Source organism: Notechis scutatus, chromosome 1 (genome assembly GCF_049901735.1).
Source record: "Notechis scutatus isolate UNSWTSFEM ecotype Mainland chromosome 1, rNotScu1.2, whole genome shotgun sequence".
NCBI lineage: Eukaryota > Metazoa > Chordata > Lepidosauria > Squamata > Elapidae > Notechis > Notechis scutatus.
Genome location: NC_142009.1, coordinates 35,934,470 through 35,959,191, shown reverse-complemented (window position 1 = coordinate 35,959,191; position 24,722 = coordinate 35,934,470). Strand labels below are relative to the sequence as shown.

Sequence of the window (24,722 nt, the reverse complement as noted above, 5' to 3'; positions counted from 1 at the left end):
TAATCATCCTGGTTGCTCTTCTCTGTACTTTTTCTAGAGTGTCAACATCTTTTTTGTAATGTGGTGAACAAAACTGGATGCAGTACTCTAGTTGTGATCTTACTAAGGCTTTATAGAGTAGTATTAGTACTTCCCTTGATCTTGATTGTATCCCTCTGTTAATACAATTTAGGATTGCATTAGCTTTTTGGGCTGCTGCTGCACATTGCTGGCTCATATTTAGCTGGTTGTCCACTAGGACTCCAAGATCCCTCTCACAGTTACTGCTATTGAGCCTGGTTTCACCCAGTCTATATGTGTACTTTTGGTTTTTCTTGCCTAAGTGTAGGACTTTACTTTTCTCTACATTAAATTTCATTTTGTTAGATATGGACAATGTTCTAGTCTGTCAAGATCCATCTGGATCTTGAGCCTATCTTCTTGGGTGTTAGCTATTCCTGCCAGCTTAGTATCATCTGCAAATTTGGTAAGTTCCCCTTCTATTCCCTCATCTAAGTTGTTAATGAAAATATTGAAGAGGACTGGGCCTAAGACAGAACCTTGTGGCACCCCACTGCTTACTTCCCTCTATGTAGACTTAGACCCATTAAGGACTACTCATTGAGTACGGTTTGCCAGCCAGTTGCGAGTCCATCCAGTGGTGGTGCTATCTATTCCACTTTTTTCTAGCTTACTAAGAAGTAGGTTGTGGTCTACTTTGTCGAATGCCTTGCTGAAATCTAAATATATTATGTCCACAGTATTTCTCCAGTCTACTAATTTAGTCACTGTTGGAAGAATGAAATAAGATTGGTTTGGCATGATCTGTTCTTTACAAACCCGTGCTGACTGTTAGTTATTACTTTACTTGTTTCTAGATGTTGGCAGATCTTTTTTTTCTTCTAGATTTCTTCTAGAAAACCTGTTTGCTTAGATTTAATCTCTCCAGTAGCACTCCAATAATGTGTCAATGTGAAATTTGCCTTATTGCAAAACTACTGCAATCAATTCCCATAGCACACAATGGGCTCCCTGCTACACTTGAATTGGGGGTGGGGAGGCATATTAATAAAATAATGAATGGAAATAGCCTGCAGCAAAGCAAAGCATCAGAATTCAACATTATTTTAATTGCCAAGAAAGTCTTAAGCCCTACTTGGGCTTCCTAAGCATTCATAGAATGATTGCAGCCCAACATTTTGGAAAAGTATCAACCTCTTCTCTCTCCTCTGTCTCCCTTGTCTCTACCAAAAAGGTAAGCTAAAAATAAGGAGAGTGAGTGGGTTGGACTAGAAAAGGTGACAAAAAACATTTTTCACAAATTTACTTGTAAAAACATTTGGTGATTCCAAAATCTTACCACCACCACCACCCCAGTGGCCATTTTATGGAGAGCAAACCTCTGTCTACCAGCCATTTTGAAAAAGAATCCCCTAAGTCCCTAGAGCTTATAGGATTCAGGATGGAATAAGCGAATGAAGGAAGAGACCTCAATGAAATGCATTTGCCTAAGGATCTTAGGATCCTTATCTCCATGTAAACTTATTGATAAAATGTTTCTAAAGATAGTTTGGGTGAAAAATATATTGTTCTGCTCTGTTTTATAGATTTGTGTCAAAGTAGATTTTAAACTGAAAAAGTTATACTGATATATCGACATAATAAAGCTGTATAAAGAGGCTTAGACATTAAAACATACCATTGATTGTGAATATCAAATCAAATGTCATTTTTATTTTTATTTGCCTTCCACCTGACCCCAGTCCAGTGACCACTGCCATTATTCAAAGAGGCAGTCTGAGAAAGGGCTGCATTTTGGTTGCTGGAGAAACCTGGGCCAAAGTACGACTGATATTTGATGACAATGGCAAAATCATGGAAAATGCTTCCCCTGGTTTGCCCACGGAGATCGTGGGGTGGAAGGAGGTCCCTGCAGCAGGGGAAGAAATCCTTGAAGTTGAATCTGAGGTAAGTACATTTCTTGTTTTAGTATTCAAGTCTAATGTTCCTAAAATTGTCTTTATTCAGTATTTATCCAAAGTTTCATCCAAGATGCACCAGCAAAAGTAAAATATCAGTGAGAAGGAAGATTTTTTTTCAACATATGGAAATAGTTTAATTCAAGCAGGAAAGACTTTTATCTATTCCATGTGGCACTTGCTCAAAACTGGAGTGGTATTTTAATAACCCTGTTGATGATTCATTTAGTTGAGAAATATAATATTGGTTCAGTTTCAATTTCTGATTATTCACCAGTAGTAATGTCTTGGTTTGGACAAAAAATATCCCTACTGGGGGAAATGACATTTTAATGTTATTGTTATTGGAAGGTGCTCACTTTGGTGAGTTACAATAAAGGTATCAATAAGGTGTTTTTTCATTGCTGTACAGTATGCTGCTCATAGTCACTTTCCATGAAATGGGTGGTAATATACATTTTTATTTTTTCAAATTAAAAGAGGGTCAACTAATTTTGGGATAGTCTATGGATATATTTAAAGCTTTTGGGAGATAAGCTAATAACATGCCTCTATGGAAAAAGAAACATAAATTACAATATAGAAATGTTATATACATACATTATAGTATAGAAATTCTAAGTTCTATATAAAATATATAGAATGATATAAAAGTCATTTTCCCAGTGGTCCAGCACATTTGGATATTATTTAAATGATAGAAAATTAAAATGTAATTTTATGCTTTTATGAGAATTCGATATTTTTGAGTACAGGTAGATCTTGCTCATTGACTGCCTTGTTCAATAAATGTTTGAAGTTACCACAGTGCTGAAAAAATAACTTTATGATCAATTCCTACTTTTGTGGGCTTTGAAATGTGATTACAATTAATGTGAGTCATGTGATCACTTTTATAGTCAGTATGGTGGTATGCTTCACTTTGTGGTATGCTTCACTTGATTTTTGCTCCCCTTATAGAGCAGAGAGATTGTAGAGGAAGGAATTACAAAAGAGAAATCAGTCACACGATGGGGAATATACATAGAAAAGAATATAGTGGCACCAGCACCTCTGAGCACCCTCAGGGCTGAGAGCCATGAGCACACTATGCAACAGCAATGATAGGAGCCAAGCTATGTTGTCAAATTAACGGGTTAATTAATTTTGTTCTGCCAAGCAAAGGGCACATGAAGTTGTTGAATGGAGAAACTATGTGAAACAGCAGGAAAAGATCAAGAAAGATCAAGAAATTATAGAAGAGAAGCAAAGGGCTCACCAGGAGGTCTACAAGAAGAAGCGAGAGGGTCTCATGAACATGAGCTGGAGAAAGAGAGTATGTTTAACAAAGAAGAACCAAAAGGAGTCCATGACTAGGCAATTTGAAAAAGATATTCAGAGTGACAAAAACATGTTGTCTCTCATTATCAAAGGTATAATCACTTTTCTCTTTGTGATCAGCTCTACATTCTTGTTTGAGTCTTTAAATCTAAACCTCAGCATCCATCTAGGCCAGGGGTATCAAACTTGCGGCCCGCGGGCCAAATGCATCACATGCTGGCCCCGCCCCTGCCTGCTTTAGCAAAGGGGAAAAAAGTCCCGATACATCACGTGATGTTGCCATGACACCGTGAGTTTGACACCCCTGATCTAGGCCCACTGAAGGAGTCCAGACTGTGGACTTTCAATCACAAATTTAACACATTAAAAACAGCTCCTCGGAAATATTTGTATAATCGGATCAGAATTTAATACTTTGTTGCTGATCTCTCTCCCCCCCCCCCAATTTATAAGCACACATTCCCAATACAATAGCATAATGTTCCAGTGTTATGTGCCTTGCTTGAGTATGATTTTTCTTCTTTCTACTGAAATTAACTGTCTTGTTTTACCCAGGTGATGTCGATGGCTCTGTAGAAACCATTTTGAATATTCTGAAAACCTATGATGCTGATGAAGAATGTATATTAGATGTGATTCATTGTGGAATTGGGGATATTACTGAAAATGACATAAATCTAGCAGAATTGTTTAAAGGTAAGGAGTTGGATTCTGAGGGTATCAATTTATTTGTTGGATTAATTAGAACTAATAGCTTGTTCCTTAGTTTAATTAAGTAAATTATGTAGTCAGTCATAAATGCACAGAGTGGCTTGCACTTAATTGAATACACTGGGTAAAGCAGGGAGGGATTACGTTCATTTAACATGATCCTATTAATGAATCCTTGGGTTACGAATGTAATTGGCTATTATATTTGTAACTCGAGGATTACCTGTATACATATTCCATCTTTAGGTTGAATAATGGGAGAATATACATCTCACTCCTTTGCCCCTTTTGCTAAATTCTGTCTATTCTCTGGCTTTCTGACCTGTACTGTGTATAGATATTGCATGAGAATAATGAGGTGTTCTGGGTATCCTCTTTTCGTATGCACACCCCACACCTTGACATAATCAGTGCAATCAAAGACTCTTCTGAGGCAAGGAAGCACATACTTTGTTTGTATTTCTTAGCTTTCTTAATTATCCAGTGTTCATTAGCAATAAGGAACTCTTTCTTGACTTTTTCTAAAGCCAGTTTCAATCTCTAGCATCTCCTATTCCACTTAGGGCTCTAATCTTCATTGGATGATGAATTTATGTACTTTCCTAATTGTCTAAAAAGCCAGAACTATTGCAGCTTTTCATTCCCATGAAATTTGGCTAGTTACATATTAATCAGAAATAATGGTTTGAAATAAACCAGTCAGTTATAAATAAGATCTATTTCAAACTTTGAGATGTTGAACTTTCCAAAGTTTATTTTAATCTTGAGTTTTGATTCATTTGCGACTATATCTTGTTATTTTCCTAGCTGCCAAGAAATTGGGAGTGTACAAATCCAATTTTTCAGTGGGAATGTACAGGTTTACTGCTCAAGTTCAAATTTTGCTGTTTTGAGGCTTACTAGGGTGAATGAATTGTATTGTATTAATCCAGCACATTCTTCCTTTTTCAACAAAATAGTTAAGCATATTAGCATTACAATGCACAATGTCTGAACCAAGTCTCAGGATACAGCGCTTGGTAAAACCCCAGAACCCAAACATGTTAGTAAATCTTTCAGCAACCGAAGCATATTTCCCACTCTTAAAAATAGAATAAATTATGTAGTTTGAAAGAATATACAAACAGGCATAAGGGAATTTGCTTCAATTTTAATGTTTAGCTTTAGGAGGTAAAAACCTTTCTTGCATCTTTGTCTTGGGGTACTTGGTACATTCTGAAGTTAATAAAAAAGCAACAGTACTTCATATTTGTTCTGTTATTCACTTGACAGGTATCATCTATGGGTTCAATGTAAAAGCACATAAATCTCTTCAGCAGTTGGCTGCCAAAAAGAAAGTAAAGGTGAAAATACATAATATCATCTACCGGCTTGTGGAGGATCTACAGGAAGAGCTCAGCAACACTTTGCCTCTTGGTGTAGAGGAGGATGTGATAGGTATCACAAATATTCCAGAAGTGAACTTCTGGAAGTTATCTAGTCAATAACCGGGGGCACCCACAGAAATCTGGGCTTTCTAAACTTTGCTGTCTTAGAAGCTTCCAGTTTTGTCTGCTGCTTGTAGAATTCAAACTTAGGCTGCCTTCTAGGACCAGGACAGTTATTACAGGTTGAATACCGCTGGAGTACAGATATTTGTGAAAAAAATAAAGAATGTAAGGTTATTCTTGATTACTACACTAGAGGAAATAAACCACAGAAAAATTAAAAATTCAATCGTTCTAAACCTACTGTGGAGAAAATAATAAGATACATTTTAATAGTTGAAATCTAGCAGAAGGCAACTTTCTGTTCCCAGACTTTTTAAAAATTCTAGTTCTTTTCCTTGAAAAACAAAAACATATTGTGCAAACCAATGAAAATTTTGCTGTGTGATATAACTAAAAAAATACAACATTGGATGGTGGTGGTAGCAGATTTTAACACAAGAAACCAAGTGGGCTATGTTTATGTGGATTTTGACCATGATTCTCATATTCCCTTTATTTCAGGAGAAGCTGCCGTTTTAGCCACCTTTGAAGTTGATGTAGGAAAACATAAAGTTCCAGTGGCTGGCTGCAGAGTACAGAAAGGACAACTAAACAAAAAAATGAACTTCAAATTAATTCGCAATGGAGAATGTATTTGGACAGGTGGGTAAAGTGCATATTCAATTAGGCAGCTGTTTGTTACTCAGATTCTACTTTGTTGACATTTTTCATTTGTTGAAGGTGTTGCTTCTGATTAATATTTCTGCTACATTTCCTTCATACTTATGTCTGGATTGTTTAAGTATAAATATGTGCAGTTCTGTATGAATGCTATGTATAAAGAGCTACTCTTACAGCATAACGAATCCCCAATTTACTAACATTTCTAATAAATTATGCGCTTTTACTTGTACTAAAATTTTACTCATTTGTTTGATTTAGGATCCTTATCGTCTCTGAAGCACCATAAGGAAGATATTGTTATTGCAAAGACTGGCATGGATTGTGGACTTAGTCTAAATAATAATTTGAAGTTTGAAGTTGGAGATGAAATTGTTTGCTTCAGCCCAAAGGAAGTAAAGCAGATAATTTCTTGGGAGCCGGGATTTTAAATCAGAGTGACTAAAATATAGAGGCAAGAAAATCTTCATTCAATATCATTCAATCTTCATTCAGTATCAGACTATAGAATCTTTGGGATAGTAGCTTACATTGTACAATTAACAGGAATATATTTTAAACTTCTGCTGTTTCTAATGTAAAATTGGCTACAGAAAATAGAAAAGTCTGCCATTTCAGTAGATATATGTGTTATGAAATAACATTTTAAAACCTAAGTGTTCACTACGAGGAAAACCAAAACATTACATTTGTTAACTACAATTGTTTTTCAATCATTATTAAAAATGTTAGATGAGGTGTTTTGCTATCAAAATTCTGCATTAACTCAATTCTTCCATATAGACTAGTATCTAAACTTATGGATCCTGGGTTTTCTTATTCAATCTGCCTTTGAATTATGGATTTCCTGTCTGGCCCCTCTCAGGGGGTCAGATTAGGTAATCATATCTCTTCGTTCTTAACACTGGTACACCACAGGGTTGCGTGTTGAATCCCTTACTCTATACCTGTGATGGTGAACCTTTTGGGCCCTGAGTGCTCAAAGCACGTGCACGCATACCCAAAATGCAAGGCATCCCCATGCATGCATGCGGGCCCCCTGCATGCGCCCCACCCCCACGTGTGCACAGCAGAGACCCAAAGGCCAGCTAGCTGGCAGGAGGCGCATGCACATGCGTGGTGCTGAGCTGGGGTGATGGCGTGCATGTCCACAGAGAGGGCTCTGCATGCCACCATAGGTTCACCACCACGGCTCTATATGTGCATGACTATTCCCACTCATGCCAGTAATACTATTAAATTTGCAAATGATACAACAGTGGTGGGAATCATCTTCCCATCCTGCTTACAATCTTTATGAACTGTTGCCTTCTGACAGAAGATACAGGACAATTAAAACTCAGACCACACGTTTCTGAATAGTTTTTATCCCAGAGCTATAATTGCACTTAACAATGAACTTAAGGACCACCATCAGTGAGCTGTTGGACAGTATTACTTGGTCTGTTGTGTGGATGCTTGTGTGTTTTTAGGAGGCGGGGAAGTTTGGAGGGTGGGGAGGTGTTTGGCGATTGTCATGTGTGTGTGCATGAGTCTGGTCTCTGGGTGTTATGTGAATTTCATTGTATATATACTGTGTATATACGTACAATGACAATAAAGAATTCAATTCATCTCTGGGGGGAGGGGGTATGAGTCTGCCTATCGAGATGAGGTTGTTTTCGTGGTGTGGAGACAATAACACCAAGGAACTTATAGTGGTCTATAGAAGGAATAGATCAGACATCCAGGCCTTGCTGGAGACCAAGTGGAGCAATTGGCCAGTTTTAAGTTTCTGGATGTGTTATCATAAAAAAGGAAGTGACCTGGGGCACTCACATTGCGGACTGGTCAAAAGGGCCCAGCAGAGATTATACTACCCAAAACTTCCCAGGAAACAACTGAATGAAAAACTGCTGGCAACCTTCTACCACTGCACCGTTGCGTATTTTAACTTACTGCACCTGTGTATGGTTTGCTAATTGCAGGGTGGCAGATAGGACAGCGCTCCAGAGGGTTAACATCATTGCCCAGATGATCATTGGTTGCCCCCTCCCCTCTTTGGAAGAACTGTATAGCTCCCGCTACCTTAAGAAATTTCAAAACATTCATAAAGATCCATCTCATCCTGGGCACTCTTTTTTTGAACTATAACCATCTGGCAGATGGTACAGAATAATAAAACAAGGACAAATAGGCTGAAAACCACCTTCTATCCCAGAGCAGTAACCATATTGAATTCTACTGTATAATGCAATATTAATGCAATATCAGGTTTTCAATTCAATTGTATAGAATGCGAAATATGTGTTTGTGTCTTATTTTTAGTTATAATGTACACTGAAGATGCATCTCATTGTAAGAAGTGCAATGACAATAAACTAACTTACCTATGGCACTCAAACCAACAGCTATTGGATCAAATACCTTTGTATGTTTAAATTACAAAACCTACCACACCTAAACCATTATTGAATAGTTTGAAACATGAGGGTGGCTGTCATCCCTCACACTATAATGTTCAACATAGTTTTTTATTTTTGAGCTGCAAACTGCTTTTGCGGGCGATCAGCCTTACATTAAAGTTAGAGTTGTAGGTAATTTTTAGGTAAATATGTTTTTATAATAATGACATTGCATGGAAATGAACAAGGAAAAAATACTGATAAATCAGTTATGGTACAATAACATTATAAACAAATGGTAATACAGTATTCCTGGAATTTTGTAGCCAAAATAGCATAAATGTACGCTTCCCCTTTTCCTAAGAATAAGTACTACAGAACAGAGTTCCCCAGCCTTTCTGGTTGGCAGCAGGCGCTTGTGTGTCCGTGCACATGCACAAACAGGGCCACAACACTTGTAGGAATGCTAGGGCCTGTGACACAAGCACGAGTGGAGGGGTGCACATGTGCATACTAGCCAGTCACACAGCCCAATGGCCAACAGGCCATGGCGCAGTAGTAGTCATGGCCCACAGGTTGGAGACCCCTGCTATAGAAGATAAGCAATTCATGATAGTAGGTAAAAGGACAGGACTCTTCTGTTAACACAACTTCTGCAAAAGAAACTAAAACTACTATCAAAGCAGGCAACAAAATACCCCATAAGACAAAAGTAGCATAAAAAACCCTCAGCTTTTGAAAAAAAAACTGTTCTAGTTCTATTTTAAAAAAAAAACAGTAATTGGAACTGTAGTGTCTTTAAATTCAAGTATGGCTTTGTCCAGTGATGGGATTCAAATAATCCACTGCACATGCAGGACGAGTCTCCTGCGACGGCCAACCTGACCCTAGACGAACGGATTAATTCCCATTCTTCGCCAAAAGGCTGTTTATGAGGGCATTTGCCTGCATGTTGGTCACATGGCTGTTTCAGCCTTCTGGACATGGCTCCTTTAAGAAGCGAGCGTGCAGAGATGTTGGTCAGTCCGCGGGCAAAGGGGCGAGGAATTAAGTTGGCAGCATGATTGAAGCTGGGCCAATGTAGGTGGACAAGTTTGGCCAGACAAATTATCACACACAAAAACACACGCTATCAAAGGGGATCCTAGGTGCTCCACTGAATTGGGGAAATGGACAACGAAGCGGCCAGCACAAGGGAAGAAGGCCGCATTCCCTTCTTCCCTCGTGCCTACTGCTCTGTTGCCCATTTCTCCATTGCAGCGCGGTGCCCAGGATCCACTTTGATAGTGAGGGTGGATAATTTAACAACTGATTCGCACAAACTGGTGCAAATCAGCTGAATACCACCACTGGCTTTGAGCTAGTTAGCTGATAACTATGCAAAATAATGACCTCCCCCCACTCTGTTTTTCACTTATGAGTATATCATTTCCTGTCATTTATAAAACACTTTAATTTTTTTTATAAATTCCTGCTTTATACATTTTTGCAATTAATGAGAAATAAACACAGCAATGTTCAAAGGTTTTTTATTACAATAGACATATTCACTTGTCTTCTGGTTTGTTGAAGCAGTATGTCAAGCAGCACTTGCCACAATAATGTCTATCAAAGTGGCTAGCCATGAACACTCCGGCCCCACATTCTTCAGAGGGACACTCACGGCGTAAACGGCTGATTTTGCCATTCTCATCCACCTGTAAAAAGAAATCCTCAGTAAATAATGCAGTACTACATTTACATTTAAAAGCAGGCTTATTTATAAAAATATAATTAGAATATAAGAAGTTGTTGGAACAACTGCCTTTAGAAATGATGCAAAATGCAGCACCCAGGCTGCTGACTGTTACAAAATACAAGATTATGAATGATCATATCAGCATTAGCTATCAAAGAGAGTTGGAAAAGGCTAGCAATTTGGGCCTGTATCTGTGAGACTGCCTATCTGGCTATGATCCTGACATGGGAACTGCCAAAAGCTTGATTTTGGCCTGTTAACAGAAGTTTCACTTCTATGATTCCCAAGCTAGGAAGGCAGCAAACAGAACATATCTTCTGTTGTTTTATCTTTTGCCTTTTATATTGTTGTAAATCTAGCATTTTGGAATAAAGTTGTAGGATAAATTAATAATTAGTATAAAGCAGACAATTTGAACTAGTACTATTCATTCATTGTTTGGTACTAGCTAAGTTCTAGTTCTGCATACATAAAACAGATTGGATATGTTACCTGAAGGCAACTGGCTTTCTAGCAATATAAAAAAAACCAGCGATAATTTATATTGAATGTTATTCATATTGATATGTTGAATTTTACAATATACACACTCAGTATATATATTAGACATATACAATTTTTTTTTCTTTCTGTTCAATTGTATCTGATTCAGAGACTGCCTGGACAAGTCTCTGCAGCTTTTTGGCAAGATTTTTCAGAAATGGTTGCCATTGCCTCCTTACAAGGGCTAAGAGAAAGTGACAGGCCCAAAGTCACCCAGACGGTTTTGCACCTAATGTGGAATTAGAATTCATTGTCTCCTGCTTTCTAGCCTGATATCTTAGCTACTATATAAACTGACTCTCTAAAAAATGTAAATTATATAATTTAGACATTAGATAGATATAGATATATATACACACACGCACACGATTATATACCATCTTTATTTATTTATTTAGGAGATTTATATTGCTGCCTATTCTGACATGACGACTCAAGGCGGCTTACAAAAAGATAAAAACATCATATAAAAAACATACTAATGAAAAGAATCATATATAATAAAACAACAAATAAAATAATAAAATAACCCCCTGCCCCTCACAACACATCATACGAGCCATTTAATAGGTTCCATCCTGCTCCACGTTCCCCGGGGTCCACTGGCTGTTATGTTTAAAAAGGAAGGCTAAATAAACACTTTTTCTGAGAATCTGCAGCTTATTACTTTCTCATTACAGAGCTCTTTCTCCTGAATTCAAGTTGCAACAGTGAAGCTGATTTTACCTTGTAGTACTTAAGGACAGCAAGTTTCACCTTCTTTCTCTTATGTTTGTTCTTCTTAGGAGTGGTGTAAGACTTCTTCTTTCTTTTCTTTGCCCCACCACGAAGTCTCAGCACAAGATGAAGTGTCGACTCCTAAGTTTTGGGTTGTTTTTTTTATAAAGAAAACATGATTTTAACAGATAAAAAATATCCAGATTTGAGAATTTTTGTGATGCAGAAAAAAGCACAGAATTAGGCAAAGAAATCAGAAGATAGTTTTGTCTTACCCTTCCTTAAAAAAACTCAGCACATTTAAAAAATTAGCACAACATAACTGGTGCGTAAATGCTAATGCCTATAAAACAGGCAAATTTGGGACTTATGAAACCTTGTTTTATTAAAATGCAAAGTATGTAACTTTGAACCAAATGCAAAATTTGGCCTTTGCTATTGCATTGTAAATAATGCACTGTCAGAGATAATTTAATAATTAAAGGAAAGTAAGTAATTTTGTCTTCTGTTAAAACTTTGGACGCATTATGTGAAGACTCAGCTCTTTGGAAAAGACTCTAATGCTGAAAAAGCCGGAAGGAAGAGGATGAACAGCAGTGAAATGGATGGACTTAAGTTTCAGTGATGCATCATGGAAAATCTAAAGGATCAGACTAGAAACAGATTATTATGGAGAAAATCTAGCTATGTATTTGTTATAACTTGAAAATGAAGCGATGGTACATAAGTTATTAAACTCCTGGAAACCAGAAACCATTGCCTACCTACCAGAAATGCTGCAGAAAAAACAACAACTGTAATATATCATGGCTTTCAATTCTCATCCCTGCAAAGTTAACCTTCCATTTGCTAAAATAAGTTAAATTTACAACTTGTGGGTTTAGTAATACTTGAGTAAGTCAGCAATGCATATGGGAAACTGATGGCAAATGAACAAATCCAGAACAAATTGTGCCGACCAGAAAAAATATCTTTAACAGAAACTGGACCTATTCTCACACAATATATAACTATTGCCACAAGAAGATGGAAGGTGATGTCCGCCATTTGTCTATTGTATATTATGAAATTATTGTATTAAAAGGTTTCAAATGCTAAAATACCTTTTGGATGTTATAATCAGACAGAGTACGTCCATCTTCCAATTGTTTGCCAGCAAAAATTAAACGCTGTTGGTCAGGAGGAATCCCTAGTGGGGAAAAAGTAAAGGTTTTTGTTGTATTTTAAGCAATTATTCTCAATTCATTTATTTCACTGTTTGTTAATCCTAATCAATTCTGCTTTGTGAAGGGCAGATACATTTCAAATACTGTCAGGTTATAAAATATCACAGTAAATATATCAAATATCTCTTGAGAAACTTCTCAATAACTATAAAGCTTTTGTTAATCTTAATTGGCCCTTTTAAATTTGAAAGATACGGGTGCATTAAATAAGCTTTTATGAAGTGCAAGTCTCTAAACTTGGTTGTTTGCTTGAAGACATTTCATAACCCAACTAGGTAACATCATTAGTGCTAGTGTGGAATTTGTTCCCAGATAAGCAGGGATTAACACTAGACAAAAATGAAGAAAAACAACATCCTAATCAAGGATCTCACAGGGTTGTTTGTGTATGTTCACCACCTTGAGTTACCTATAAAGTAAGCAAAGGCAGCATAAGTAGTCTATAACCAAGGAGAAAACCATACCAACACTGGCAGAATAAGCTGCTGTATCTAAACAGAGAACTAACCCTGCATTTACTAACACTGATGATGCTAACCAGTTTGGCACTAATATGTCTGCAGACAAACAACCAAGCTCAGAGATCATCAAGGACTCTATAGTTCAACCCTGAGCTACAAACACATTCTCTTCTAATGAGCCATTATATTATAAATCATTTGTTGGAACTGGAATTAGCAGAAGAGTCAACAGAATTTAGAATTACTTAGAAGCACTAAACAACTTGGTACAAGTTTATTTACAGAATAATATTCCCCAATTAAGTCTCTGGACAAAAGAAACATTTTTGGTATTGTCTTAGTACTGCAACCTCATAGATATAATTAAATAAATTATAGTAAATAATACATTTGGAAAAGTGAACACAATAGGATATATTAAATAATACACAGAGCCAAAATACTTTTATGACTTGCAACATCTTCATATGCATTTTATGAATTTCTCAGGACTATTGAATATGCTGATCAAATAACTTAAACTTTAATTTTATGCCCTATTGCTGTTTGCTGATTAATTCCTTTTTATGAGTTATTTAATTTTTTAAACAAAGAAATTAGATTTAGCAAAATTAGATTTAAAATATTTAGCAACTGATAAATATTAAAAGGTGATACTTCCAGCATTGTATTATCATAAGGTAGTTTAAAATCATGATGTATTAAAGATTACAGCGTGTACAACATTCACATCAGTTGTCTGTTTTCTGCATAGAAAGATCCCCCACTCTTTCATCACAAAGGAGCACTCCAGATTAAACATGACATATATCTGGAAGAATAAAATCCCGTTCATCCAGTGGTGGCTGTATCCATAGATTGAGATCTGAATAAAAGCAGCCATCTACCCATATCTCCTAATAATTACCTAATCTCTGCTTAATATATTTATACAGTCACAACGACTTCTGTATTTTTCCTTTTTTTTCAAATGACAGAAAATAATTACTGTCAGATTTTATGTACAGTACTGCCTTCCATAATTGTCTTGACTAAAATCCTCTTGCATGTATGAAATCACCAAATTGGGCAATCTGGCTAGTGGATGGTGAGAGTTGAGTGTATTATGGCTGGAAGGCACACCAGACTGTTGAAGAGTTGCTCAACAATTTGCTTTTAATGTACATAAGGGGTATACAAAGGAAGGAAGGAAAGGTGCTGGAGAGAAAGATCAGTGAGACAAAAGCAGTGGATATGGGAAGGAGGGAAAGGTGCTAGGAAAATCAGGAAACAGGTGGACAGACTGATATGCCAACTTAAACACTGGCAGTGATAACTGAGGAGAGAAAACTGGCAGACAGGCAATCCAGTGAGATGCCATGCTGATAGCCCCAAGGAAAGAGAACAATTTGCACCAACCTTGCCAAATTTGCCTATAGGATAAGGCTTTTATTTGATCTAAAGCCAGATAACCAAAGTATTCTAGGTTGTTTCTAATAAATCGCTAGTCTGAAACAACAAAGTAGGACTTTTGGAATGTATTGGTTTCTTCTGGGTTCAAAATAAAATATTTTTCCATTTTATACAGATCTATTATCGTGAAATAACTGAATTTAGGAGAGCAGCATAAAAGAAGTTTATCCAGCATAATTTTACAAATATAGTTTTATTGTTTCCAATTATTGTTTTTTTTACTTGCGGTGTAAACTGCCCAGAGTAATTTAGGACATAAACCATTCCCAAGTCTCATAAATTATAGCACACCCACCTTCTTTATCCTGGATCTTGGCTTTGACATTTTCTATAGTATCAGATGGTTCAACCTGTTGTAAAAGTTTTAAATTGCACTGAAAGGCTTATACAGTCAAACTAGTTATACATAAACATATTGTACTTGGTTGCACAGTCAGCCAGATGTTTAGACTAGATTTGGCAGTTTTGTCTATTAATCCCTTCCCTATGACCTTTGATAGTCAGATGTTTCATGGTGTTAAAAGGTATCATAGTATTTAAGCTATTCCTAAGTATGTAAGCTATTCCAAGTAAAATTGCCCTTTTGCAATTGACTCAGTCATTTTATCAATGCTAGTGTTCAAATGACACTCCCATGTCTTGAAATTGCACTCAAGGTGCCTATTATTACAGGTACTGTAGTTGCTATCATCATAATTGTCCTACTTCCATTTGCAGGTGTTTTTATCTTGTCACTGTCTCCAGTTCATACTCTTCTACTCTGCTGTTTCCAGGTGTTGCATGTCCATTGTCCAGACTCTTATGAACAATTGTTTTGTTTGGGGTGTTGTTGTGTTGCAGATGTTTGTGTGTTGAATTCTACAGCATTTTAGCTTCTTCATTTCCTAATACAGCTATTGCTGATTTCTCAATTCTGGCTTTATAAGCTTATTAAAACAGGGTCAAATTAAAAAGGTCTATTAGACTATAAAATATTTTACTATTTCAGCTTAAAAGCACTTCTTGTAGAATCTGTTGCCCTTGGCATTATAACTTCAATTCTACCAAAGGGTTATGTCTAAAATTCATTTTAAGCCGTACTTATATCCTTATATTTGGAATTATGAAGAGCTTTTCTTCTTTTTTGATGAAAATGACCACCAATACTTTAACATGCTTCATTATATATCACATGCACAGTTGAGGAAAAGCAAAAGCAATTAAATGAACATGAAAACAGGTAAACATTACAGAAATAGTATATTCCTAATATTTATTTTTGTAATTTAAAATGCTATCTGCTACCCTTCCAAGCAAAGTTTCCTTCAAGATGGCTTAGTTTCAGCTAAGTTTAGTTTACTTTGATATCAAGTATATAAAAGATAGGAATAGCATAAAGTATATCTTAAAACAGCCCAAAATATGTAACAAAATAATAAGGGATTCATAATGGGTAGCACAGGATATTGGGTGTAAAATTAATTGAGAACATGACAAATATTTCACTCTAGCAATTTATCCCATTTCAAAGCTTTAATTATTTCAGTATTTTTAATCTCCAGGCAAAAAGCAGGTAAATCGTTTTCTAGAAATACACAAGGAACAAAAGTTCATTTGATTAAATTAATCTGCACTACACAAAATGAACTGTTTGCCCTCATGTCTTCTTGTGGGTTGGCTACCACGGGACTTGAGATGCTAAGAGGCCTTTGCAGTAACTTCTTTTTCTGACCCACTTTACCTACACTAGAAACAGCATTAAATCATATCTGCAACTATTTCGGGACTTTTGTGGATGGATGAAAAAAACGGAGCAGAAATTTGAATACTGCAAACTCTCTATCATCTGCATTTTCTGCATAGACCTCCAGCTTTCTAAGCAATGCCATCTTCACCTTCATCCTTTAAGCCTGTGCAAAAATTATAACCTTCCTATTCGTTTACTTCTTTGTAGCATTATTTCATTGACGAAAATACCGTTTTTCTTCGCTCATCTCCTCGCTTCAACGCCCACGGGGAAGAGGCTTCTAACTTCCATTCTGCAGCGAGGCACCATTTTCCCACAATCTAACGATCCCGCGACAAAATGCCCACTGACACCCCAAAAGAGAGCAACAGAAAGGAGAAGGGAACCGGTTTGAAAAGGGCACCGGTTAAAAGTCCGCAGACTAACCACCCTGCTGCCTTCCTCACCTCGAGGGTAATGGTTTTCCCCGTCAGGGTCTTCACGAAGATCTGCATGACGGCGGTAGAGCGCCTAGTGATGGTTGTACCTAGAGGGGGGAAAAACAGCGAAAAATCAAGGCTTCGGTCAGCGCCAACCCTGAGAAATAAAAGACATTCCAAGTAGGCCAAGAGCTCACCCACCACCCGCTCTCAGAATGGCCGACGCCGGAAAGAGAGGCTGCCCCGCTGAGCACGGGGTTTCCGAGCCTTGAAACAAGGAAGAAGGGCCATGCGTTGCCACACCGTAGGACTACAATCTCCAGTACTCATTTCCTTTCGAAATTATTGAAAAGCATGATGGGAGTAGTAGTTTTAGTTAAACGGCGGTTCCTAGTGGAGAAAGTCTACGTCCGGATAAGTCGCGGAAGAATCATCAGGATTCTAAGCCGAATGTTAAGTAACCGGAAGTGGGAGAAAGGAAGTGGGGAGGAAAACTACACTTCCCACCAGTCCCCCAAAGGCCGCTAGTTTCCTTTCCCTTCCTGATTAACAGTTCCGCCTTGTTGTTACCAACAGTTGGTTTCTAGGAGAGTTTAGTTGGATGGAAGAGGTGGGTTTTCCTTGGCAGCATCTGGAGACAAACGAATAGGCCGCTTTCTTAACGGCCTCTCGTGAGAGCGAGAGAGTTGAGGGCTTTGCGTTGAGAACCCAGAGACTGCTAGGAAAAGGCAGATGGAGTCCTTCACTGTGATGCTGAGTCTACAGACATAAGTATTATTAGTCAAAAATGGTGTTATAGAAATGTTTCCAAAGGGTCTAAAATATTTCAATGATGTATCAGGAAGTAAAATAGGTTAAGAATTTTTTTAAAAAAATAATTTCCATTTAGTTTTTAAACAACAGAATAAATGTTTAGAATAAAACAAGTATATTAAATTAAAACAATATACTTTTTTTAAAAAAAAAATCAAATACTGTTGACATTAACAATAACAAAAATTACCAATAATATAATGTAAGTGAAACACTAACTTTTCCACATATCAAAAGACTATTATATTCATTGTTACAAGACAGTTTTTAAAGAAGAAAGTTGTTTGAATTGTTTAAACTTATGCCATTGGTAGTCATACTGTCTGTTCTGTCTGTTCTCCAGTCTAAAGACTAAGAATTGACCACAAATATTTGATGGTGATTTTTTTATCTGTTTGCTTATGTGACCCTTGTGTGCTACTGGCAAATAAATGCCAAGTCTCTGAAATGAGATTGCATCCAGTCATGAGTCAGTGATTGATAAGTACACAGATCGGTGTGCATTACTGAGACCTAGGCTAGGCAAAAGCAGGGGTGGGTTTCTATCTGTTCTGTCCACCTCTGTAGAACCGGTTCTATGTCTGCTGATGTTTTTGCCCACCCGGGCTCTTACCTGATCTTTATTTCCTGATTTTTCAACTTCAGCTGCCAAACGAGGCACAGCTGCAGTTAAAAAAACAAGAAAAGGGCTGTTTTAACAGGTGCGTGGCTCACAGCGGGTAGGGAAGCTCATAAATCCCGAACCGGAAGTTAACCCTGTCGTATCCCACCCCTGGGTAAAAGTCATGATGCCATTCAAAATCTGCCCAGCTGAGACCTACATTATATCTTACATTAGCCTTGAGGGGAGCTGGAGACCAACATTAATTACATCCTATATATTAACCTTGAGGGTGTGGCATTGGTCTATTGTTCTTAAAGCAGTACTGGAGTTGGGCTGTTGAGAAGATGGAGGTCCTGTTATATTGGCTATTTGCCTCCCCGCAGATTTCCTCCCTTGGCTTCTTGACCTGGTGATTGGGCTGGTGATAAAGACCCCTCACCTGCCTTTTGATGTTGGGGATCTTCAGCCTCGTGTTGTGCACTTATTCTGGCCAGGGCCTCCATAGAGTGTCTGTCTTTGAAGATCTTTCAGAAGCTGCATTTGGTTCAGAGTGCAGCACCCCATGTGCTTACTGATTGCACAATACACGACTGTATACTTGTTGCCAACAGGCTTCTGAGTAGAATTTAAAATGCTAGTGCAAATCTATAAAGCCATATATAGCTTAGGGTCTAGTTGTGTACAAGATTATATTGTGCCATTGGAACTCGGCTTGCCAATTTAATGGAAGGAGCTGGTACTAGTTCCCCCTTTTAGGGAAGTACGTGGGAGTAAGGTGAGACAGCCCTGTTTTTCAGTGACAGCCTTTCTTCTGGAATGGCCTTCCAATGGACAATTGGTTTGTCATAGTATTATCATAGCAATAGTAGTAAAATCTTACAATAAGGAACCATCTCTGGTCACATGCAGGTACAGGCTCTAACATTCCTTCAAAGTTATTGTAATGACTTTGTAAAATTGTAATTATTACATCTGCAGAATAGACAGATAATAGACAACCAATAAGCCTGAATATTTTTTCTGAACAAGCCAATCTTAAATTGTACTTAACATTTTTTTGGAGTCTGAAATGATTTATTTTATGGTATAGGTCAGGATATTCCAATTCTGTATTACAGATGGCAGATTATAATGAAAAACACTTCAAAATATTTATCTGAAAATGATTATATCTGAAAAAACATTTTATGTTGATGACAGTCTAAGTATTTCAAAATGGATATTTAATATACTAAACATAAAATTTAAAAATCCTTTCAGCTTTGTAAAATTCAAGCTTGGAAATATTTTGTTCCTAACTTATGGTTCAGTTTCCCATTCAGCAATCCACAGTTACCTGATAATTTATTATCAATGAATTCAATAAGAGGTATTTGAGACCTTGCTATTACACACAACCTCTTCCTCCATATTGAATTTCATATCGCACTAGGGGCACTGCAACTAAATTTAGTTTATGGTCCTTAGTTTACCTGGAAATAAGCCATGTAGAATGCATTTTTAAAATTGGTGTGTTAGATGAATTTTCATTTCTTTTATTGATGTGGCATTATTTTTAGGTTTGACTGAAGCATGTCTTCTGATCAGAGTAAGGGCCTGATACCTTAGTTGCTATCTGCAACAGAAATTTAGATGTCTCCTGCACCATGAAATCAGCCAGTGTTGGAGCCAGTAAACACTCAGTGCTTCCTCCCATCATCCCAGAGACTGAGAAAGAATTTCTGGAGGGCATTCAGAGTTATATCATTTCAGAAATTGAAAAAGTGGGCTGTACTGAGCAAGGACCAGCAGAGGATTATTACATAATATACAGAAATGTGTTTGAAATGGTAACTAAACACTTATAAAGATATTCCAATTTTCATGATGAGTGAGTGTGATCTTTTTGGCTTTGATATATTGACTGACTTATGCTGAAATCAGTACAATAATAATATGTAGCATGAACTAGCGAGGTGACTTCATTTCTTATAACATTCTCTGCTAGTCTATTAATAGTAATGCTGATTGATGTTTTTCAATTGTAAATGTTCAATTGTAAAAGTATGTTAGATAGCCTCAGAGACTACCAGGTGTACCATAGGTACTGGACCACAATATGTTACGTAGAGAAACAAGTCCTCAAGCAAATCATTTAAATATGCTGGTTGTTCTACATAGCCTAATATCTTGGTTTGATAAATATGCTTATGAAAGAAGCATTTGGCTAACAGGCCACTTTAAAGATTTTGTTTTTCCACTAATCCATGAGAAGAAAGGGGATTATATATTTGTTTCCCCTAAACTGTTTTTTAAAAAAGCCCATAAACTAAAAATGGTTGGAAAAGCAACAAGAATTAAATTATTTTAGATTTAGTCAGATTAGCCCTCAATTAATCTGGTGCTACTTTTCTGGGTGTATAAATTATCTAGAGGTTCTGCTGGACCATGTGGTGTAGCTCAAACAGGATCCTAGGTTGCATTCTTCTTGTATTTGTATTTAGGTCTCATTCACTTTGAGGAGCAGCCTAGGAAAGTGTGGCATCCCTCCTAAACAAAGAAAGAATAAATACCGTAGGCTGGGACACACTATCTTTCTTCAATCTCTCACCTAAAACAAATCCTGCCCTGTTTTCTGGCAGTGTTGATATGTTCTTGACATTCTGATTGTTCCATCCTCTTCTATGAGTTTTAAGATGTTTTGTGTGCTTTAAGATGAGGGAAAGTGCTAATATAAGATAACTTTATTATGAACTTTTTTGAAAGCTTGAATTTAGAAGTATGAATGCGGTGTTTGAGGAATAAAAAGAAATATTAATTGCATTAATTTCCTGCTGATGAACTTTCCAGAAGCATCTACCTACCAATGATGGGGAGCAGGATAGCATGTTAAAATTGTCTTTTGTTTTGATTCAGGAAGACTTTTTTTTAAACCTGCAGTAATGTCAGCTCTTTTTATTGTATTACTAATTATTTATTTATTGTATCACTATTAAAGAGTGTTGACACGTAATCAATTTCTGTATTGTTAAAACAGATAATTGAGCATGTTAATGCATACAAAAGCATTTTGACCACTATCAAGCAAGAATATGATGCTTTTATAGAAGCAATAAAGAAGGGCCAGCATGATGCATTTTATCTTCATGGAAAATTAAAAACGTTAGCATGCGAATCTTCAACTTTAATGTATTATAAGAAAAGAATAACTCAACTGGAAGAAAAGTAAGAACCTCTTTCACGCTTTTGCAGGGGTGGGGTGTTCAAAGCACAATTTTGAACTAGTCTCTTGTATAGTGACATGATCTGATTTGAAAGTGCTAATACTGTATGGTGTTTTTTTCATTTTTAAAAAAGCATTTGTATCTTACACATTTGTGGATGCTTACAGAATTAATATTATATCTAATGAAAGTTAGGTTTAGAAAACAAAGGCAAATAAGCAAGAAGTACTATTTTTATGTATCATAATTTCAGACACTACCGCAGATGTCCAAGTAGAATGACATTGGAGTTTGCATGCTATCAGATAATGATAGCTAGCAAATTTGACATGAAACAAATGTATCTGCAGCATAATAGTGTATCACAATATGCAGAATAATTCCATGGCATCATTGGTTGGGTAAAATTAAGTGTTATACTTCATTGAATGGTGATAATGGAAGAATCAGGTGTTGATTTTGGGGAAAAACTGCAACAATCTTGCAAATCAGAAGGCTTCCTGTGAACATGGCTGACAGTTGACATGCCCAGAAAGGCTTCTTTCTCTGGATTGCCGTTTTTTTCAACTTATTAACAGAAGGAAGAGGCATTCCTTTCATTTATATGACTCTTCGGGTTTAGGAAAAGTCCTAGAATCATACCACAAGATCCTCTATACAGCAGTACTTCAGGAGTTGGTGAACCATTTAGCTGGGGGAGATGGGGGAGCAGGACTGCAATCACTCCATTGTCAGAAAAGCATCCATTTTGGAATTTATTTTTCAAATGGTCATGTCTTTCATTTTTTAACCAGTTTATGAAATTATTATCTTAACCAATTTATGAAATTATTATTAACAGGCTCTCTTCAAGTCACAGCCTGTTACTCCTTTTTGAAGCTCTGCAGCATTTTTGAGACTTCTTTATTGTTAAACAACGAGGAAGAGGATTGCTGGAGACAAGCTAAATAAGGAAGCTGGAGTATCTTTTCTTTTTAATTCTGATGGAGAAACAAGGATAGAAAGCTGTTTATTTTATTATTTTTAAATAATCTGTAGCCTTGGATTTCTTTGTTGTGAGCAGCTGAAATTCTTTGATTTTTTTTTTTATGAATACTGATTGGCAATCAATATCCTTTGACCACTAGAGGGAGCCAAGAAGTTGGCCACATTTGTGCATATTTTTAGGAAAGTTTTTTGAAAATTCTCTGCAGAAAATTATTCATTTTATAGGCTAAAGATATAGATGATAGATAAAAAGAGCAAAAGATACAGTTATGTGTAGAAAATTATCAAGCCACTGAGACAATTTCACAAATATCTGACAATCTAAGGATTTAACAGCAACTTCAGAATACAAACCTGACACCAATTTTTATTATGAAGATAGCTTGAATACAACCCTTTTAGCGCAACTGAAACAAGAGTTTCTAGCAAATTCGCAACTCTCAAGAGGACATGTTTGGGACTTTTTCTTCACGAGATTGAGAATTCTTCAAAAAGGCATTCAATAGACTTTTCAGAGAAGAAGATTTTATTCTAGAAAAAGAGCTCCAAGAAAATTAAAACTTTCAACAGAACAAGAAAAGATTGCAAACCAGAGAAAACAATGTTCTGTTATTTAACAGATTTAACACATAATCAGAGTTGGAAGGGATCTTGTAGGTCATCTAGCCCACCCCTCCCCCTGCCCTGGGAGACCCTACACCATTTCTGACAAATGGCAGTCCAATCTCTTCTTAAAAGTCTCAAGTGATGACACTCCCATAACTTCCAAGGGCAAGCTGTTATATTGATTGATTGTTCTTACTGTCAGAAAGTTTTTCCTTATTTCCAGGTTAAATCTCTCCTTGTTCAGTTTCCATCCTTTATTCCTTGTCTGGCCTACAAGTGCTTTAGAAAATAGCTTGACCCCTTCCTCTCTGTGGCAGCCCCTCAAATATTGGAAGACTGCTATCATGTCTCTCCTGGTCCTTCTCTTCACTAGACTAGCCATGCCCAGTTCCTATAACCATTCTTCTTATGTTTTAGTCTCCAGTCCCCTAATCATCCTGGTTGCTCTTCTCTATTTAGGTAGGTGGATGAAAGATTACAAAAAGTGGGCTGTTTAAAGACCAAAGAATGAATGAAAATGATTGCTGTTTGATTAATATCTGTCTAGGAAAAAAGCCAGTTTGTTTAAGCAGCCTATTCATATGTATATATGGTAAAGGAGTGAATATATATTAAAAATCATAATTGATTTCATAGTTTATTGAAGAAAATTTGAGAGAATTAGTGAAGAAAACAAGGGATATTCACAATATATAAAACTAGGTGTCATCAACATAGTGATTCAGCATTTTGAATTCTTTACCATTAATCTCATGTAGGTGATGAACATCATAAGGGAATAGACGGAGCACTATAGGACACTATAGGCCAAGACTCATATGAACAAATTCTTCCAGAAGGTTACAAACTGCATACATTGGTGGGGGGCGGGGGATTGATCTGTTGGAAAAGAAAAGAGTGGAAGAAAATGGAAAATGTGTTTCCCAAACTTGGTGCTCCCAGATATTTTGGAATTAGCAACCAGGTTGTAGTAGGCAGGGCTATATAGGATGTAGTAGAAGAAGAAGAGGATCCTCATAAATGCTCTATTAATAATATTTTTCTCTGTAAGTTATTTTTTCAATCAAAGCATATAATAAATTTTCTTTTATTATATGTTTGCTTATTTATTACTTACTTTAAACTACATGTAGATTATTTTGTTGACCAAGAATAAATTAAATATATTATTTTTTACATTCATGACTTTAAGAATATGACTTATCAAAATAATGCTTAGTATAAATGAAACAATTACTGTAGTTCCATTTTGCTCTAAAAGCTTAGAGTATGGTAACAGTATACAAGCTATCCTTGGCTGACAATAGTTCGTTTAGTGACCGTTCAAAGTTACAATGGCACTGAAAAAGTGAGTTATGATCATTTTTCACCCTTACGACCACTGCTCACACCCCATGGTCACAGATTCAGAATTCAGGCGCTTGGCAACTGACTCATATTAATAACCGTTGCAGTATATCGGGGTCATTTGATTATCTTTTGTGACCTTCTGATAAGCAAAGTCAATGGGGAAGCCAGATTCACTTAACAACTGTGATACTAACTTAAGAACTGCAATGATTCACTTAACAACTGTGGCAAGTAAGGTTGTAAAATGAGGCAAGATTCACTTAAATGTTTTTGCATAGCAATATAAATTTTGGGCTCAATTTTCATAAGTCGAGTTTACCTGTAGTAAGCATTTCCATTGACTGCTAGCTAGGA

The 24,722-nt window shown here is 36.6% G+C and overlaps 3 protein-coding genes across 7 annotated transcripts in view; 2 read left to right on the top strand and 1 right to left on the bottom strand.

Annotated features, from left to right (window-relative positions):
• The window catches only part of MTIF2 (mitochondrial translational initiation factor 2), a 28,479-nt gene extending 19,953 nt beyond the window's left edge, over positions 1 to 8,526 (top strand). For all 3 annotated transcript variants that reach the window (XM_026676711.2, XM_087961064.1, XM_087961073.1), the window contains exons 9-14: positions 1,743 to 1,947; positions 3,118 to 3,370; positions 3,834 to 3,974; positions 5,262 to 5,426; positions 5,981 to 6,121; positions 6,401 to 8,526. In XM_026676711.2, the coding sequence (XP_026532496.2) occupies positions 1,743 to 1,947; positions 3,118 to 3,370; positions 3,834 to 3,974; positions 5,262 to 5,426; positions 5,981 to 6,121; positions 6,401 to 6,570 (1,075 nt within the window). In that variant the 3' untranslated portion in view covers positions 6,571 to 8,526. The remainder of the gene's footprint in view (positions 1 to 1,742; positions 1,948 to 3,117; positions 3,371 to 3,833; positions 3,975 to 5,261; positions 5,427 to 5,980; positions 6,122 to 6,400) is intronic.
• A 1,510-nt stretch (positions 8,527 to 10,036) lies between these two features.
• On the bottom strand, positions 10,037 to 17,041 carry RPS27A (ribosomal protein S27a). Of its 2 annotated transcripts, none has more exons than XM_026676709.2 (6): positions 17,003 to 17,041; positions 16,833 to 16,912; positions 14,956 to 15,010; positions 12,625 to 12,710; positions 11,531 to 11,662; positions 10,037 to 10,220 (listed from the first exon to the last, which is right to left on the bottom strand). In XM_026676709.2, the coding sequence occupies exons 2-6, from the start codon at positions 16,878 to 16,880 to the stop codon at positions 10,071 to 10,073; spliced, it is 471 nt and encodes a 156-aa protein (XP_026532494.1). In that variant the 5' UTR covers positions 16,881 to 16,912; positions 17,003 to 17,041; the 3' UTR covers positions 10,037 to 10,070. The 2 variants fall into 2 exon arrangements, with proteins under 2 accessions (XP_026532494.1, XP_026532495.1); XM_026676710.2 differs by having other exon boundaries at positions 17,007 to 17,041.
• A 299-nt stretch (positions 17,042 to 17,340) lies between these two features.
• Positions 17,341 to 24,722, top strand: part of CLHC1 (clathrin heavy chain linker domain containing 1) — a 47,496-nt gene continuing 40,114 nt past the window's right edge. The window contains exons 1-3 of one of the 2 annotated variants that reach the window (XM_087961082.1): positions 17,341 to 17,576; positions 19,782 to 20,051; positions 21,239 to 21,426. In XM_087961082.1, the coding sequence (XP_087817208.1) occupies positions 19,869 to 20,051; positions 21,239 to 21,426 (371 nt within the window). In that variant the 5' untranslated portion in view covers positions 17,341 to 17,576; positions 19,782 to 19,868. The remainder of the gene's footprint in view (positions 17,577 to 19,781; positions 20,052 to 21,238; positions 21,427 to 24,722) is intronic. The other variant, XM_087961087.1, reaches the window with a different exon arrangement.